The 18,576-nt window shown below is 40.7% G+C and overlaps 1 protein-coding gene across 1 annotated transcript in view; it reads right to left on the bottom strand.

The window, feature by feature from the left end:
• The window catches only part of FSIP1 (fibrous sheath interacting protein 1), a 93,297-nt gene extending 79,351 nt beyond the window's left edge, over nt 1–13,946 (bottom strand). The window contains exons 1-6 of the mRNA XM_063117728.1: nt 13,873–13,946; nt 9,543–9,674; nt 8,283–8,445; nt 7,227–7,328; nt 4,007–4,185; nt 3,250–3,343 (exon numbers count right to left, since the gene is read on the bottom strand). Coding sequence (XP_062973798.1) covers nt 3,250–3,343; nt 4,007–4,185; nt 7,227–7,328; nt 8,283–8,445; nt 9,543–9,668 — 664 coding nt within the window. The 5' untranslated portion in view covers nt 9,669–9,674; nt 13,873–13,946. The remainder of the gene's footprint in view (nt 1–3,249; nt 3,344–4,006; nt 4,186–7,226; nt 7,329–8,282; nt 8,446–9,542; nt 9,675–13,872) is intronic.
• Nucleotides 13,947–18,576: the final 4,630 nt, after the last annotated feature.

Raw genomic sequence — 18,576 nt, 5'->3', positions numbered from 1 at the left:
TGAATATGTAGTTGGCAGTTAATCACATACAGCGTGATAGCAAAATTAATTTCAGTTCACCCATAACCACACCAAGTCAGATTAAATGCTAACTTATTAAGGAGCGAATTAGTTAATTACATTCCAACCTTTCTTTTCAAAAAAACCAAGCTCTTCTCCCAAAATCAGATAAAATGGACCTGACTGCAGGTATGCAGAACAAATGCATCAAGCAGGGAGGATCCTTCGACTATTTTAACTATGCCAAGTTCTCCTGGCCAATATGGATGAGGCACATGATCTGAATAGCAAAATATACCTTTGTAAAGTAAAAGAAAATGGGGGTGGAGTACTTTAGTTTTAGTTAACACCTGAACAAAAAACCTCTCCTTATTTAAAAAAAGGATGAAGTTTCTACAAGCATGTTCCAATTCGATTATCAAATACTGACATCTAATGGTAACTTAATAGCCTTGCATCAATTTAAAGTTCTACTCACCCCATCTTAAAAGTAATTGAAAAAGTTAATTCTAATTTAAGTACAAATATGCCATCTATTGGTTTTTTTAATTGCAAGCAGAACCTGCCTAAAGAATTATGAGGTGCTTTATAAAGCATAATAATTTTCTGCCTTTCGCTCCTGCATAAGTTCACATAGAGGATGCCATGCACAATCCATGGCTTGGGAGCAGCATGGACCCTCCAAGGCCTGAAATGCAGCTCCCCATGGGTACCCTGAGTTATTGAGCTCATTGCCACTACCAAATCCTGCCGTCACCGCCAACGTGCCACCGATCGTTCCAACCTTCTCTCCACCCTCCTCCCCCAGCAATCCTAATACAGATTAGCCCCATTCAGAAGACACCTTAAACCATGATTTTAACCATGGTGCTAAAGCCAGAAAGCTTAATGTGTTCAGAAGACACATTAAACCACAGCTTTAACTATGGTGAATAAGGCTTTTTGCCTTAGTCACTGTGGTTAAAGCCATGGTTTAAGGTATCTTCTGAACAAGGCCATTGTGTGTGTGTTCCCCCTGCTTCAGCTACCACAGCGAAAAGAGCAATCTGTATCACAACCCATGGATATAAATGTTAAGAGTGTAAACACATATACACACAGTCACAAACCGTGCAGCCCTCGGGGAAGAAAAGATTGTGCACCCTTGACAAAGAGGTACCAAGTTACAGAGCATAGAGTTTAGCAAAGCAATAAAATAACCCCAGAGTTCTCCTTTCATACTACGTACTCGGTAGCCCAGCATCAGTAGCCTGCTATGCTGTCCACAAATAATGGGTGGAAGGTAATAAAAAACCTGCTTTATATTATATTACAAAATGCAGGCATGAGGATAAGGTGTTGTTATGTTGCTCATCACTAGAGGCATTAGAAACACTGTCCAATAGGTGCCCATGAAACTTACATAATCACACTTAATAAAGCATTTGCAAAAAAAATGGATAAAATTGTTAGAGGAAAAGATGTACTTCCTTCACATTTATTGTGCTTAAAAACAATTGTCTGGAAACCATTTGCAATGCAAAAGAAAAGAATGCTGTTCTCACTTCTAAAATCACTAGTTTCACAAGACCAGCAATTGAATTTAGTTCTGTTACAAAAATGCACAATTCAACAATGCAATGAAAAATAGATCTTTTACAGCACAATTCTACATATTACTGCTTAATCAAAACTAAGGCTTAATCTACACCAAGCAGAATATTGCACTATGAAAGCAGTATGGAAGTGGCTCCTGCCTTTTATATACCACTTTCATAATGCAATATCCTGCTTGGTGTAGATCAGGCCCAAATCACATTAAGTTCAATGTAAGTTGGTACAGAATTGTAGCCTTAATGTGGGGTGGAATGTTATGCACAATTACTCAGGAAGAAGATCCATTAGACATACTTCAGAGTAATCATGCATAGGATCCTTTAAAGTCAAGGAGATCACAATGTTTATTTGCATCAGGTACTTCTTGATAGCCTATCCATTTAAACAAATTAAAATAGGGATTCAGATCAGGAATTCTAAAATGCTGGGGCAGGATGTACCAAGGGGAACATATAAGTCTTTTTATATATTAGTAAGTCACTAATGGAATGCTTTGGGGACAATGTATAATAGGAAAGGAGGGCTAAGAAGTGATGGCAAAGTTCCTGGGTGAAGGTGAGTTAACCAGCTACTTTGTAAAGTATCCCTAAAGGCGTTATTGAACAAAGACAAAGTTTCTGTTTTTAAATTGTAAATTGTTAAATATTTTAAATATTATTTTAATATTTTAAATATTAAATTGTTTAATTAGGATTGCTGGGATGGACTAGGATATTATAAGTTTAAAGCTGAACATGATTTTATATTTCAATTGTTTTTATTATACCGATTGTGAGCTATCTTAAAATGGTTTTCGCTCTGAAAGGTGTCCATAAAATACTGAAATAAATAAAATGTACTTTATCAGTCCTCTTTGCAAATCCTTAAGTTCAAAAATGCCCAAAATAATTTGATACTTTTTTTCATTTTTCTATGGCCACAAAGGATTCCTTCCAATGTGATCCTCGCCTTACAACAGGCAATAATGATACAAACATGGCTCTATTTTCTAACCATCATAGCTTTGTGATTGCACCAATGCAAAATATATTACACTTCTCACTGTATAAAGCTATATAAAGCTTAGACTCCAATTCTATGCACACTAATCTGGGAGGAAGCCCAACTGAACACTTCTGGTTAAACAGGCAGAGGATTAAGTGGTACATCCTATTTCCTTATTGTCACCAATAGTGATATTTGACAGGTAAGGCAGACAAGCCCTCCACCAACAGAGAATAGCTCCATCAGTGGTGGAGGGGGGCAGTAAGCCCACCCTGGAGGTCCTAGTTACTCCCATGGAGAATGCTATGAGCATAAATCTGCCACTGGCAATATTCCCGAAGGTGGTAGGCCCCAAAATGGGGCATTTCAGGGATGGGTGTGTCTTTGGAATTACCCCCAAGAAGCCCCACACTCACACACCCGCTCAGCTGATTCCAGGCTGAGCTGGCATTGCTAATTGCCCACCCCATTATTTTCAGTGGGGGATTCCACCAGGGTAAAGAGCCCAGTAAAGCCATGCACACCCACTACCTGCCCTAGCCAGTGTGAGCCAGAAGGGCAATGGAAGTGGCTAACAATATGCCATTTAGCTCTCCCACCCCACCTCATTTAAGATTGCTCTCTTAGACCTGAAAAGAAAATCTTTGCCATTCTAATTTTGGTACTTACCAGGTGTTTCTGGTAATGGTGAAGTCAAAGCTAGAAATCTGCTTGTGTTTTCTACCTCTTCAGTAATCACCGAAGAGCTTCGAGATGTTGTGGACTGAATACAGACAAAAAATACAGACACACACACACACACAATTTAGTGTATATAGCAAAAAAAAAGTGCACAACCCAACAGACTTATGTAAGAGCACAAAGCTGTGCACAAGTTAGTGAAGGGCCTCCACATGCAATACCAGGTTTTCATACTTGGTTTTTATTCCCATTTGACTTACAAAGCATTTTGTTCACATGATAAAGTATAGATTTGCATGACAGCTATTTTTGTACATAACTGGCAACACAGTAACATTTCCTTGATTTGTCTACCAGAGTTTTTAGCTTGCTGTAAACACAAACAACACATTTCTAAAATTTGATGCGTACAAATGTTAGCAACATTGTGCACCAGCTATCATTGAAGACTGAGCAGCATATGCATTCATAAGTATTATTTAGGTACTTGTCACAAGAACTATAAAACAGAATTGTTTATATTGACATAGCACAAAAGTGTGTTTCCTACCAAGGATCTAGTATCTCCAGAGATCCATGGTTCAAAATCTATTTGGTTTTGAGGGTTTTTCTTATTACCCTATAAGTCAGTGCCTGATTGTTGTAAGCCAACAGGCAATTTAAATTTGAGTGAAATTCAGTTCTGTTAATTTACATAAATGTTTGCTCACAATAGTATTTCGGAATCAAATCTTATGTTTCTAACCTGAAATTCTTCCCAGAGTTTCATTCTCATTTCTCTGCCTTGTTTTTTAATTGCTCTCTCTTGAGATTGCTTGTTTGCCAATATTTTGTCCAACCTTTTCATCTTCTGTATAGCTTTCAGGATGAGAGGATCTACATCTCTTTCCTTAGTATCTTCCAAATTTGTAGAATCGATTGTTACTAAATATAAAACAGACTTTTAAAATCAAATGACTGTTCAGTCAAAAAAAAATTCTTAATAGCACTTCAAACTGAAGTTGCTAAAGACTGTTGGCCAATAGACAGTTTAGAACTGGGGCTGTCCTTGATCAGATGGAAGATTTACTTTTTTATTATTATTATACAAGTGCTTATGAAAACTGCAGAAGGGAATCACATTAAAAAAAGGCATTCCTTTCCACAGGAGGAATTGCCTCTTCTAAGCTGATCCCTGCTATGAGAACTGTGCATTATACAAAGAAAATATGCTCCTTGCATCAGATTATTGTTTTTCCCATTGGCAAAACTAAAAGTTGATTAAACTAAAACTTATACAATAAATCAATATAGCTTTTCTTTCATTGGTCTCCAAGACTATTTATAAGAGATCAGACACAAAGTTACAAGTGCAAAGATGGGCTATTTCACTTAAGTGCTTCCTCGTGTGAAAGATGATGTGGTCAAGTCATCATGTGAGAATGTTAAAATAAAATATGAATCAGGTTTGTCTCAATATTTATTTCAATTATTTATATCCTGTCTTTCAGGGTACAAAACTTTCCAAGGCAACTTACAAGTATTATCAAAAAAATAAAGCCATAACAAACAATCTTAACAAATAAAAACTCATCAGGGTAGGTAGCGATACATGGCCTTGTTGAAGGGAGGGGACAATCGAGGTTGAACAGGGCTGGTACCTATTGTTATACTCATCTGCCTTCCACTCTCCCCTGAAATCAGCCCCACAGGACCTGTGGGGTGGGGAGTGGAAAGTCCAACTTGAGCAGCCCCAGAGGTTGTCTATATTCAAGTTATTTTTTATTATTATTTTTTATTGCATTTGTATACCACCCCATAGCTGAAGCTCTCTGGGTGGTTTAAAAAAAACACAAATATACAAAATTTAAAAACATAAGAAGCATAAAAACAACAGTATCCTTGTAAAAACAGCTATTCTGGTGTCAGTTAGAAACAAACAAATTCAGCCCATGTTGTTAACTGCCTGGGAGAAGAGAAAAGTCTTAACCTGGCGCTGAAAAGATAACAACGTTGGCGCCAGGCGAGCCTCATCAGGGAGATTATTCCATAATTGGGGGGCCACCACTGAAAAGGCCCTCTCCCTTGTTGCCATCCTCCGAGCTTCCCTCGGAGTACGCACGTGGAGGAGGACCTCAGATGTAGCGTGCAGTGAGTGGGTAGGTTCATGTCGGGAGAGGCGTTCCATCAGGTATTGTGGTCCCAATATATTATGACAATATATTTCTTAAAATTAACCTGTTAGACCTAACTTCTAAAAGGGTGATGTGAAAAACCCATGCCCAAACTTAGTTGCTATATCTCTTTTTACCCCCATGAAGCTCATAGCACCTCTATGAGTGTGAGTTTTATATCAGGGAAAGGGCATAGAGGAAAGGGTTAGACAGCAATCCCGTACAAACTTACCTGGAAGTAAGTCCATTTAACTCAATGGAACTCATTTTTTAGTAGACACGCCTAGGATTGCACTGTCAACACCCTCTTCTAAAGTACCCCTTAACCATTTTAAAACAGCTAAAGAGTAAAACAAAAGCCACACAGATCTTAATCACATGTCGAATTTGCTTCTAATTTACAAATAAGCGTGCTTCGGATTGGCTGCATTTGGAAAACACAATAGTCAGTGTTGGGTTAATAGTCAATTGCAGAGTTGATTATTGAGGGGGTACTCCCCACAAGACATGGTTATAATCAACTGTGGTGTGGATTAAGGCCAGTGTCAAGTTGACTATTAGTCAATGGTGTGTTTGATTGACACATCCCCTGTCTTCTCTCCACCCCCAGTCCTCCCACTGATATCCCATCAACCATTGAGAGTTCTGCCAGCTGGACTAGAGCGGCAGCTGCCCCTTTGGTCGCTCTTGCCAAGGGACTCAGTAGTTGCCGAAAATAACCAACTGTGTGTTTGACACATGACACGATAACTAACGGTTGTTCAAATAATCAACTCTGCACAGAGTTGGTTATTTGTGTTGGGTATTTCAGCCAAATAACTAACCATGGTGTGAAAAAGTCCTGACAGATGACACAATTACCAACTGTTGACTATTTAAACCACTGCTGGCTATCATGTCGTCTGAAACCAGTCAAAGAGTAACGGGGTTGATAGCTCCGTTACTATACTTGTTCCTGCACCTCTCACAGCTGTTTAACATGAAGAAATTTAACATCACTGAATATCTCCATCCCAACAAGCTTCACTCTCTACATTCCTAAGTGTCAGACTGTTGCTAAAACCTAGGAGAAGAGACCACTAAAATTGGCGACACTGATTTTAATGTTATTCTATGAGAAACAAATTATTGTGATACAGTATTGGCGACAAATGGGGAAAAAGTCACCCCAGGTTCTCTTTGTCACCATTTACTTATTGGTGGCATTGGATAAACAATGCTATAGAAAATCATGCGTCCTCCCAACCCAATTTGGGGGCTGGGTGGGGAATTAGGAACAACTAATTCAGCAGCGAGAGCAGCAGCACGTGAAGATTGCAAAGATGCTGGCCAATTTGCTGTCTGCTGCTGCTCTCACTGCATTGGCTAGGCCACTGTTTACCCCTCAGAGACTTTTGGAATTAACTGCCCTGTGAGGAAGAGCAGCAGGACCATCTGCAAGTATGTGTGGGGAGGGGGTGCCCTTACCCACCATGGCAAGAGTAATGAGATGCTGGCAAATTCCAGCAAAGCCTCTGCAATTTCTGGCTGCAGTACAGCCATTTCCAGGAAGGTCGCATTGTCAGGTTCACTGAAACATGTTTTTGAACTGTGAGCATCCCACTTCTATCCCAGCTGGTTGTTATAAGAACTTTGTAACATTACAAACTAGTGCCTGAGTTTCCCTCTTCCCTCCCCATCCCCTTTTCTTTTAAAACTGGTACACCTGAGGGCAGGGACAGTTTCATTTTTAAACTGATCTGGGAGCCACTCTGGGAACCTTTCCAGCTGAAGAGTAAAGATCAGCAAAACTCCTTAATAAATAAATAATACCTTCTTGTAATTTAACTAGTTTATTCTGAGGAGCATTGCTGCAACGACACAGTTTACTTTCAATACAGTCATCTTCAGAATCTGCAGAGCTTGAAGAATACTCTGAAAAACAGAACCCATGCGTGGAATTAACAACACCTTTAAGATTTGAACCAATTGTGAAAGTGACATTACAACAAGGCAAGATGCGGTCTGGAAAGGACAATTTGTTAGTGCACAAACCTATGGGCGGGGGAAACTCTTTCTGTTTCAAGTTCTGTCAAGCATCCATGTAACTTTAAAGAATACATGTATTGTTTAAATTTAGGAAAAAATGGCATGAATAGGTATTTATAATCACATGAGTGCAGTATCCATTAAAAAGCTTAACTAGCAACATATCTGACTGTGTAAATTTGCCCTAAGTATAAAAGCATTATGAGAGCTTTAAAGAAGTCAGCAAGAAAAATGGGTTATTCTGAGTGTCACTTCAACATGCAAATTATTTATTTATTTATTTATTTATTTATTTATTTTTAAATGTATATACCACCCCATGCCGAAGCTCTCTGGGCGGTTTACAAAAGTTAAAAACAGTGAACATTAAAAAGTTTACAAAATTTAAAACCATCAAAAAATATTAAAACAACAGTATAAAACAGTATCCATTTTAAACAACAACAGTTCTGGGGTCCATTAAAAACAGTTCTGGGGTCCATTGAAAAGCATATGTTGTTAAATGCTATTAAATTGCCCCTTTATGATTTATTACTTTGTACACTAATAGTCATATTAGAAGGAACCCCAAAGTGCAAGATTCTGATTACTAATATATTAATTTTTCCAGTGAAACTTATTCTCTTTTCTTTACATTCATGTAACTTTTCATCTGAGGCTCCAAAAAATCTCAGAGAAGTTTTATATAAATCAAAATATTATAATGAGTTTCCTACGCTAGAAAACAAAGGCTGCAATCCTAAAGACACTTGCTAGGGAGCAGCCCCCAATGAGCACCATGGGCCTTACTTCTGAGTAAATATGCACAGGATTGCACTGCACATATATTAACTTTCATACCTTTAACCTGATTTGTACTCTGTATCACAAGCTGAAGATTACTGTTACTTTTTCCTTCAGAAATTTCTTCTGAAGTTCGCATCTTTTTGGTTTCATACTCCTCTCCATTTTCATCATAATTTACTTTCACATTGTCTTCTGTGTAATTACTGTAAAAATCAACCTGGAAATCGTTGTGCAAACAAAGAGATTAACAAGTATATCAGTCTTCTTGTTCAAAATTGCTGAATTATTATAATCTGGAACTATTAATATAATCTACATTAATAATGTTGTAGGATAAAATCTAAGGATTTAACAACACTTTGCAAGTACTTCTGATCTGATGTATTTTATAACAGACTTGTAAATAGCAACTCACCTAGTTGCCTGTGATAAGAATTACCTTCAGGCGACCAGGCAAGAAACCTTTACAGAGGTTGGTTCATTTTCTTTTATGTCACAAATTATAAGATGAATTTGCAGGAAAGTGGTCTAGATAAATATTTGCAGCCTTATTCACCGAATTATTTTACACACAGAGCAAAAAACAGAGGGTGGGGAGCATCAGACTGTAAAAAGGACAGGCAAACTTCAGTGTCCTCCCCCCACAAATGTGATTTATTCATACAATGTAAGAATAAATCTAAGATTACACCGTGGGGATAGGATGTTATGAAAGCAACTCTACTAGATAAGGGCCGATGAAGAAGATATGGGCATACATTGGGCATCTTATATTGTAGGGGTGAGCAACCTTTTGGGGTCAAGGGCAACATTCCATAGGGGGGAAGTGGTCAGTGGCTTCATATGGGTGGTGTTTGGGGCCAAATACAAAACTGGTCAGGTTCAAGTCAAAAGTGGGGATATCCTTTTTTTCTCCTCTTCATTCATCCAATCATCCTCTCTTCCATTTCCCCCCCTCTCACTCACTCTCATATTCTTTTTATTCCACACAAATACATATACATCTAGCAAGGAAGGAACAGCAGCAGGGAAACTACAAAATTTGGAGTGGGCCTTTTCTGAAGGTCTAATTCCCACTGCAGCTTTCAAGCAAGTTAAGAATCATCAGGAGCCCCTTCTCCCACTGTTTCTTACATTTTCCATTCCTCACACAAATGATGACGCTGCTTCTCTCCTTTGTGTATGCCAAAGGACTCAAGGGAGAAGTGTGAAATGGCTAGCTAGTCAGCTGAGCCAACACTTGTTGACCCCTATGCAGAACCTTCAAAGCACTGTAGAAACAAGCAAAAGGAATACGATGGACATAATAGATACCTTGGGCAGGTCTGGCTCTGGTGTTAAAATCTCTAAGGATGCACTTAAAACTCTGGTTGCATGATTAATTCTCGAATTAGATGCTGGCCTTGAAATTTCATCCAGGCTTCCCCTTGTAATATCCATTGCAACCTTAAATAAGCAGATAGGGAGAGCACAATTATACGGCATATATTAAACAAATACTATAATTGTCACCAATGTACATTGGTTCCACATTTTCCTCATAGTGTATATTAGATAGAGACAGTTTACACAATTATACAGAAGTGATGTGATGTTAATTAACACCCCGTTCCTATGGTCAAATTAGTAAAGTGAGAATCGGGAGGGGACGGACACAACAACCATAAAGGTGAACTCGGCGGTCACATAGGGCGCCAAGCTAAGTGGGGCAGCAGATTTGAGGTGAGAAATACAAATTAAAAAACAATAAATAAAATAATGAAGATATCATTACTTCACTTCTAGTACAGAGGCAATATGGCAGGCTGTGGAGGCGAGCGAGGGATCAATTGAAACATAGGTTAACCACCCTGAACAACCCAACAACAAGCCATGGGCTTTCAAGGTGGCTTGTTTGAAAAAAATAAGCCACACTGCATGTTTAACAAACCACCTTGCGGAAAACATGCTGCATTCAGACATGTTAACCCACCCTACAGAAAACATTCTGCAGACAATACACTAAGCCATGGTGGGTTAATGTGTCATATGAACCCAACCATTATGGGGCAAGCATCTCTTTTTAAGGTTAGAGCCCCGTGCGGTTAGATCTTAGACCTAAATGTCCACGTCAAGCACTCTGTTTGAATTGTTCACAAGAGGCCTTATCAAGAATGCAACTGAGAATGGGGCCTCAGCTGATCTTTTATTTGTCCAAACCTTTTCTTTTTCTATTGATAATGCTGTCACTTAAGTTTGATTTGTTAAATATGAGAAGTCCACACTGCAAGGCTGTGGATGAAACTTCTTAGATTTAATCCATTTTCGATGCCGTGCCGATAATACCAGCAAACTCTATAGCAGCTGCAGGTAGAGGAAGTCACTCCCATTGATGCAAACAGGAAAAACAGGTCACCCGAAAGCTGGTGCTACCAAAAAAAAAAGTTCTTGGAAGGCTGACACATCAACTGTTGTATTATAACGCCCTGAAATATTGTGTTACGATTAATCTGCATTCATTTATAACATTGCAAACACTTAAGTCTAGGGTTCCTTTTTGCTTAAACTTTGATTTTTAACCTGTTGGTTGTTTTATTATGGTTTTAATTTTTGTGAACCGCCCAGAGAGCTTCAGCTATTGGGCGGTATAAAAATGTAATAAATAAATAAAAATAATAAATTGGAGTTGATGGGGCTAAGTCAACCTGCCTTTGGGACCCGGTCTTCCCTCAGGTAATGTGGGATAGCCTCCTTCTGCGCTACTACTCCCAGTTGGAGGCAGGGAGTGAGAACCCCCCAAGCAGCCACTTTTGCCTTCAGAGGGCTGAGCCTAAGGGCTGATGGCACCTTGTTGGCCACGTCACCCCAAGGAAGCTCCCAGGACCCTTCATCCAGGGACCTTTCTTCCAGGGTTGAGCTCCTCTCCTTTGTTGTTTTCATGAGCCCCTCTGTGCTGATACAGTGCTTGGCAAAAAGAAAAAGAAAATAATTTGGGGCGCATTTTATTATAAATGGTAATATTTCTGCTTATGAAGATGGGGTGGTTGCCCTTTGGGGCTTGGGAGCACCAATTGCATGGCTCGCCTAGGATGCCAGTTGCTAGCAGCTACTCTAGGGCTGCTCCTGGTGAGAATGCAAGCTGGACAAATGCAGTCCAAAGCTGTGTTCCTGATACGCAATTGTCTTGCTAGAAGGGCAACTTGTAACTCAGTCCTTAATCGCATTCCACTACTCAACTCAGTTTCAGCTGCTTTCTGGGCCATAAAAGGAGGTTGTGCTGTGAGTTGTGCTCATAGAAAAGCAATGACATGTCCACTTCATCCTGAGCACAGCTCAGCTCAGATCTATTTAATACTCATTCTCAGATCACCAGGGGGCTGCATATACGGTGGTGGGTTGCTGCCATGATAAGCAAAACCCCACACTTTTGCTGATTAGGGGAGGCAGTGGCTAATCCTGATGCCATATCCCTCTCCCTGCCCTCTGCCCAGGTCGATGGCAACCAATCAGGGGTTGCCATCTGCCCAGCCACACCTACATCACAACTTCAGAGTGAGGATAGATGGTGGATGTGCCATAGTCGCCTCACTCCGGAGAAAAAAGTCGAAGTAAGTCCCTGACTTTTTTTTCTTCACAGGTTCAAAGGAAAGTCCTGCAATGGCTGCAAGGTGGCTGCTGTGTTGTATAATCAACACAGAGCCACCGCACACCCATCCTGGAGTTTTCCTTGCATAGAGACAGCCCCCACTTCTGTCTGCTACACCAGCTCTTTGCATAAGCCTTATATGATACAGGAACACTAGACAAGGTGCTATTTATTATAGTATTTTAACATATTATTCACTGCTTCGGGGATCCTTGGGGCCAAAAAGTGGGGTACAATACATTTTTGATATTATTTGTGGCAAAGCATCAGGGAGAAGGTGATGGGACATCTGAAGAGCCATGGAAGTAAACCTATCTCCCTAGCAGTCATGCAAATCTGCATCATTGTCACTTGAGGCTCAGGTGACCTCAGTGGCATGGAGTGCCTTCTACAAACTCGGGTTGGTGGCCCAGCTACGCCCCTATCTAGACAGGGATAACCTGGCTTCAGTTGTCCATGCTCTGGTAACCTCCAAGTTAGATTACTGCAATGCGCTCTACGTAGGGCTGCCTTTGAAGACGGTTCGGAAGCTGCAGCTCGTGCAAAATGCAGCGGCCAGACTGATTTCGGGAACCAGAAGGTTTGACCATATAACACCTGCTCTGGTCCGCTTGCACTGGCTGCCTGTATGTTTCCGAGCCCAATTCAAGGTGCTGGTTTTGACCTATAAAGCCTTACACGGCTTGGGACCACAATACCTGACGGAACGCCTCTCCCAACGTGAATATACCCGGTCACTACGTTCAACATCTAAGGTCCTCCTCCGGGTGCCTACTCCGAGAGAGGCTTGGAGAGTGGCAACGAGGGATAGGGCCTTTTCGGTGGTGGCCCCCAGACTGTGGAATGATCTCCCTGATGAGGCTCGCCTGGCACCAACACTGCTATCTTTCCGGCGCCAGGTTAAGACTTTCCTCTTTGCCTGGGCATATGGCAGCACATCCTAATTATCCACATGTTTAGTTTTTAATTGGTTTTGAATGCTCTATGTGTGTGTGTACTGTGTTTTAGAGTTTTAAATTTTGCATTCTTGTTTTTATCTCAATTTTAGAATTTCTGTAAACCGCCCAGAGAGCCCTGGTTATGGGAGCAATATATAAGTATAATAAATAAATAAAATAAATAAATAAATCATGTGACAGGGGGAAAGATAGGATTGAGAGAGAGATCAGTAGGTTCATAAAATGCCTCTCAGACCAATCACTCTTTCCCTCCAGCCCATTTGGAGTCGCACCCAATAATACTCATGAAGCCAGGCAGAGGGAAAAGTCTTCCTAACTTCTAACTGCAGAAATCTGTTACCTGCTGCTGTGTTTGTGTTTTAGGTTATGATGTAAATTGGAAGTTATTGGGGGTTTATAAGATACTAGAACTCCACAGAGATAAGATAGGGATAAAAGTGCTTTAAAATAAAATACATAAACACTATTCGTACTTTACAGCTTCAAACAGAGGAGGATTATCACAGCCACCAATCTCCCACAGCTGCTCCAGTCTTTAAAAGTGACGTAGTATTATGAAAGATCCCCACAGGGATCAGATCTTGAGATGTAGAATGGATGTTCACATGATTTTATCAAGAACGTGAGTGTGTTGAGGGAGAGAATTAGTAGGGGCTATGTTCTATTTATGACAAGGACTCAGCATTGCTGGCATCCATTTACATAGAGCATTACTTCCTTCACCCAATTAATTAAATAATCACATAAAAAGAGGATTCGACCCCTAAAGCTTGACGAAAGAGAATCCAAATTAAACGAAGTCACTAAGAAAAACCAAGAGGAACATATTTCGAAGAGCTAAGGACGTGCGACCCAAGGGCACCATCCTATGCATACCTAATTGGGAGCAAGCCCCGTTAAGCTTAACGAGAATTACTTCTGAGTAAAACATACATCGCATTGGGCCACATAACTACACCTTGTTTGTAGAGCTGGTTTGAAATATTAAGGTGTCCCCCCCCCCTATACAGCAGGGTAGGGGGAGGAATCATTTGTTAACAAAGGCCCTACATTAGCTCACCCCAAACAGGATATCAGCAGAGCAGCGTAAAAGGAAACCTCTGTAAACAACCAGCCACGAGACGCTCCGATTCTTGGTTGCTTAGGCAACCCCGTACGACGCAGCACAACCCGGAAACAGGGTAGACACAAAGGGCGGAAGTTAAGATTCTGGCTTCTTAGAAGCCATATTGGGCTTGCGCAATTAGTTTTAGCGTCCCGCCGGTGCACCGGAGAAGGCTGAAGCGACTGCGCGTCGGAGGCAGCCTTCTCCAACCTGGGGCCGTCCGGATTGTTGGACTACAACTCCCAGAATTCCCTAGCTAGGGAATTCTGGGAGTTGTAGTTTAACTCGTCAGGTTTCAGGTTCTATAGGTTGCAGAAAAGTGCTGGATCACTTTAAGGCAGCAAAGTCAATTCATACTTGCCTAGAAGTAAATGTGATTGAATACACGCAGGACATGAGTAAATGTGATGGTTTATATAAAATGTGACAGAGTTGGTTAGGTTTGTGGGAGGTCTGTTTGCAGAATGGTTGATATTTCCTTTGCTGCAGATGCATCTCAGTTCTAGAATTCTGATCAGTGCAATTCTAAATGCACAGCCAGGATGTTGTTCATTATGCTTTAAAAAAGAAAAAGATCGAATGATGTCTTAATCCCTTAATTTATGGCATTTGACATTTACGCAGTCTGGACAGATCTTTTGGTCTTTGTTTTTACCATCCTGAATAATTTGGTGTCATGAGCAAACTTAGCTATCATGTCACTGCTCACTCTGGTGCCCTCCAGATGTTTTGGACTTCAACTCCCACCATGGCCAATAATCAGGAATGCTGGAAGTTATAGTCTAAAATATCTGAAGGGCATTGGGCTTGGGGAAGGCTGCTATACACTAAATCCCTCTGTACGCGATAAGACTTACTTGTGAGTAGGCAGGTATATTATTCCACTCTATAAGCCAGATTTCCTTCCACATGTACACCATTATTGTTGAGAATAAGATTATTGTTGAGAATAAGGCTGGAACTTTGTTTTTCAGCATGCTCTGCAGTATTTGGAGATGAAGTCAAGATGAAGATCGATCAAGAAGCTTTGGGAGGAAAGAACTCCAGGACTAAAAGAAGAAAAGAAGGACTGATAGAAAAGTGTGCCAAGCATTTATGGGTTTCATCACTGTCTAGCTCCTTCCTATCTCTCCTCTCTCATCTCACACTATTGCCCCACTCCAGCTCTTCGCTCCTCTGACGCCATGTTTCTCGCCTGCCCAAGGGTCTCTACTTCCCTTGCTCGGCTTCGTCCATTTTCTTCTGCTGCCCCTTACGCCTGGAACGCTCTTCCAGAACATCTGAGATCCACAAGTTCAATCGCAGCTTTTAAAGCTCAGCTAAAAACTTTTCTTTTTCCTAAAGCTTTTAAAACTTGATGCTGTTTGGACTTTATACTGTTAGTTTTACCCTACCCTGTGCCTGTTTACCCTACCCAGTGCCTGTTTGCATTCTCTTCCCCTCCTTATCGCTTTACTATGATTTTAATAGAATGTAAGCCTATGCGGCAGGGTCTTGCTATTTACTGTTTTACTCTGTACAGCACCATGTACATAGATGGTGCTATAAAAATAAATAATAAATAATAATAATAATAATAATAATAATAATAATAATAATAATAATAATAATAATAATCCAGAGTAGAAATCAGCCAGGCTGTCTTTCCATGCTGCTGTTGCATTTGGTTGAGTTGATCTAGTTTTATAAAGAATTTCAAAGGAAAGGCATCCCATGTTAAAACATGTATATGAATGGCATGCACTTCAGACTCTGTGTCCATTCGACCACCAGGTGGCACCATCTTACTTTAAGTATATTACTCCCCCACCCCACCCCACCAGCCCAAAACCGTCCTTTCCCAACCTGGTACCCTCCAAAAGTGTTTGACTACAACTTCCATCATCCCCAAACCAGCATGGCCATTAACCATGCTGGCGGAGGTGATGGAAATTGTAGTTCAACCTATCTGGAGGGTACCAAGTCAGGGGATGCTCCTGTTGAGCAAGTAACAGCAGTTTTCAACAGGTTGCAACAGTTTTAGCTAACATGGTCTGGGCAGGCTTCTTATTTAGTTTTATAGGCTGGGAAATGTAATTCATATCCCTATTCAAACTCTTCCCCCACACTAACCACCCCCTGGTCTAATCATTCAGGGTGCAATCTTATGCAGCATGTGTAGACAGAAAAAAGTCCTACAACTTCCATGGCTGGCTGGGGAATGCTGGGAGTGTTAGAACTTTTTTCTGACTAAGCATGCATAGGATCACACCCTAGGTAGGATTAGATATATGAGCCATGGACCATCGAATAGTTTCCTTGTTCCTGCTTCTCTTCATTGATAGCTGCTGCCAAGTGGGGTGGGGGAATGATAGACTCAAACTTGCACAGGGATTGATTGATTTATTTTAGCACTTTTATCCCGCCCTTTAGCCAGAAAGTGGTTTACAAAAATATGTCTTAAGACAGTCCCTGCCCACAGGCTTACAATCTAAAAAACATGACACAAAAGGAAAGGGGATTGAGAGGGAGGAGGGGGAAAAGCAAATTCGGGCACTAGATTCTTAGTTGCAAAGTTCAGCAGCTGCTTCCTTTCCCTCTCCCTCATACAGATCAAGGCTCGATGGAGAGGTGCCTGGCTGCTTTTTCCTCTCCCACTGATGGCCTCAGCAGTGACAGTTGGTAGCAGGGGAGAGGGGGCTCTAAGCCGGAGCTGGACTCAGGCACGATTTCCCCTAAAGATGACTGGAATACAAATGAATCTGAGGGGGGAAGGGAATTAATGTTCTTGACATTTTGCCACAAAGTCTTCTGTAAAGCTGAGGAAGTTAACTTTACATTAATATTGATGTAATACTTTTGCATTAGTTGAAATTGGAGTTCAATGGAAGGACCAAAGTGGTATTAATGAGAAGAAGACCTCCAGAGGTTTGCTCCTCATCATTTGATTGAGTTAAGTGAATCATGATTAATTATTTAGCTGAAAGATCTGGCTAACTGCTTCCAGATTGTCCATTCGTGCAACAAACAGGACAATTCAATTGAAAATATTCAGTTGGTGTGTGACGCCTGTATGCTTACACCCAGTACATTAATAGTATAGCCTATTAGAAAGGTTGTGATAATTTGGAATTGTTTTGATGCTTATGGTGGAGCTTCCCCCAAACAGATTCTAAGTTTAACATCTATATGGACTTATTTTGTGCTGTCTGATTTAGGAAAATCCAATAAAGGTGATGTTAAATTCAATTTCTTTTCAAATCCCCTATTTAATCTACTTTTAATTTACTGTTAAAATTTACTGTTAGAGATTTCTCTTTAAGTACATAGAAAACACCTGTCCCAGCTTCCTTGACGCAGTGGATGGAGAAACCAGGGAATATTATGATGTAAAAGCTAGCTTGTCAAGTTCAGGGAGTTAAAGCCCTAAAAATTCAATAGGACTTATGTCTGTTGCACAAAATTGCACTGTTAACTTCTCTCTCTATCCTTGACAAAATTGTGGCTACTAGTCCTGATGGCTCCAAACTACCTCCAGTATCAGAGGCAATAAGCTTATGTACACCGGTTGCTGGGGAACATGGGCAGGAGGGTGCTGTTGCACTCATGTCCTGCTTGTGGGTTTCCTTTGTGCAGCTGGTTGACCACTGTGTGAACAGAATGCTGGACTAGATGCCCCCTTGGTCTGTTCTAGCATGGCATTACTTATGTTCTTATCCTTGACTACTAAAATTTAACTTGAATTAAAAAAAACTTGTAGCTCTTCAGGAAGATGTACATGCTCAGGCTTTGTTGAGTCTCCAGCTTTGGAATGAGAATTCCAAAGCTGAGGGGCAGCCACCAAGAATGCCTCTATGCATGCCCTTGAAGTCTTTATAGTGCATAGGTGGTGTACTCAAGTGAGTATTCCCAGCTGATGGTAAAGGTCATGATGGAATATAGTGTCTCCTGGGTAGGTTGGGCCCAGGCTGTTTTGCTGTAGGAAAAACCCAAGTCCTTCAGCACTTGAACACATTTATTATGACTTACGTGTTCGTGGCCTAAAGCTCATTTTTACAGATGCATGAAAAAATTACTTTAAAATGTAAGGTCTCTTGTAAGCCCCCTTAACTGGTCATCTGTCTAGCTTTGAGGCTGCAGAACTCCCCTGTAAAATCAAAACTGCAAAGCTAATCACAGCCGCAGAGGCTGTGGCATCTTTGTTTGCTTAGGCTTCCTGTAATTCTGAGCAATTGAGGCTCAGGCATTGAGAAATGCAGGGCTGGTGGAGATACTGAGATGATCATTAAGCGGGAGGGGAGAAGTGAAGTGTAGGAACGTTGGTGAGGTCTGGTAACACATGCAGCCTTTGGGCTTGAATGTGCCATGTTCATCTATTAGGGACCAGCCAAATATCAATAGTTTCACCTAGTGATAACTATGCAATCTTAGGCAAAGTTATATTTGGAGGCAGAGATAAAGCAAGTACATCACCAAGCCGAGAAATTAGCTTTGAGTGTGCTCCTGAACCAAGGATATGAAAATGACTTTTCTCCAGAACAGGGAGAATGGTGACCTGTGCTTGCATTGGATTACAACTCCCATAAGCCCCAATCATTTCATTTATGAGCTGAAGCTCTCTGGGCAGTTCACAAAATCTTTAAAATTTGGCTATTGGTCAGTATAGGAATGCAATAAATA

This window comes from Elgaria multicarinata, chromosome 2 (genome assembly GCF_023053635.1).
Source record: "Elgaria multicarinata webbii isolate HBS135686 ecotype San Diego chromosome 2, rElgMul1.1.pri, whole genome shotgun sequence".
In the NCBI taxonomy this organism is placed as follows: Eukaryota; Metazoa; Chordata; class Lepidosauria; order Squamata; family Anguidae; genus Elgaria; species Elgaria multicarinata.
The sequence above is the reverse complement of the archived record's forward strand: the minus strand, read 5'-3'. Positions and strand labels throughout refer to the sequence as shown.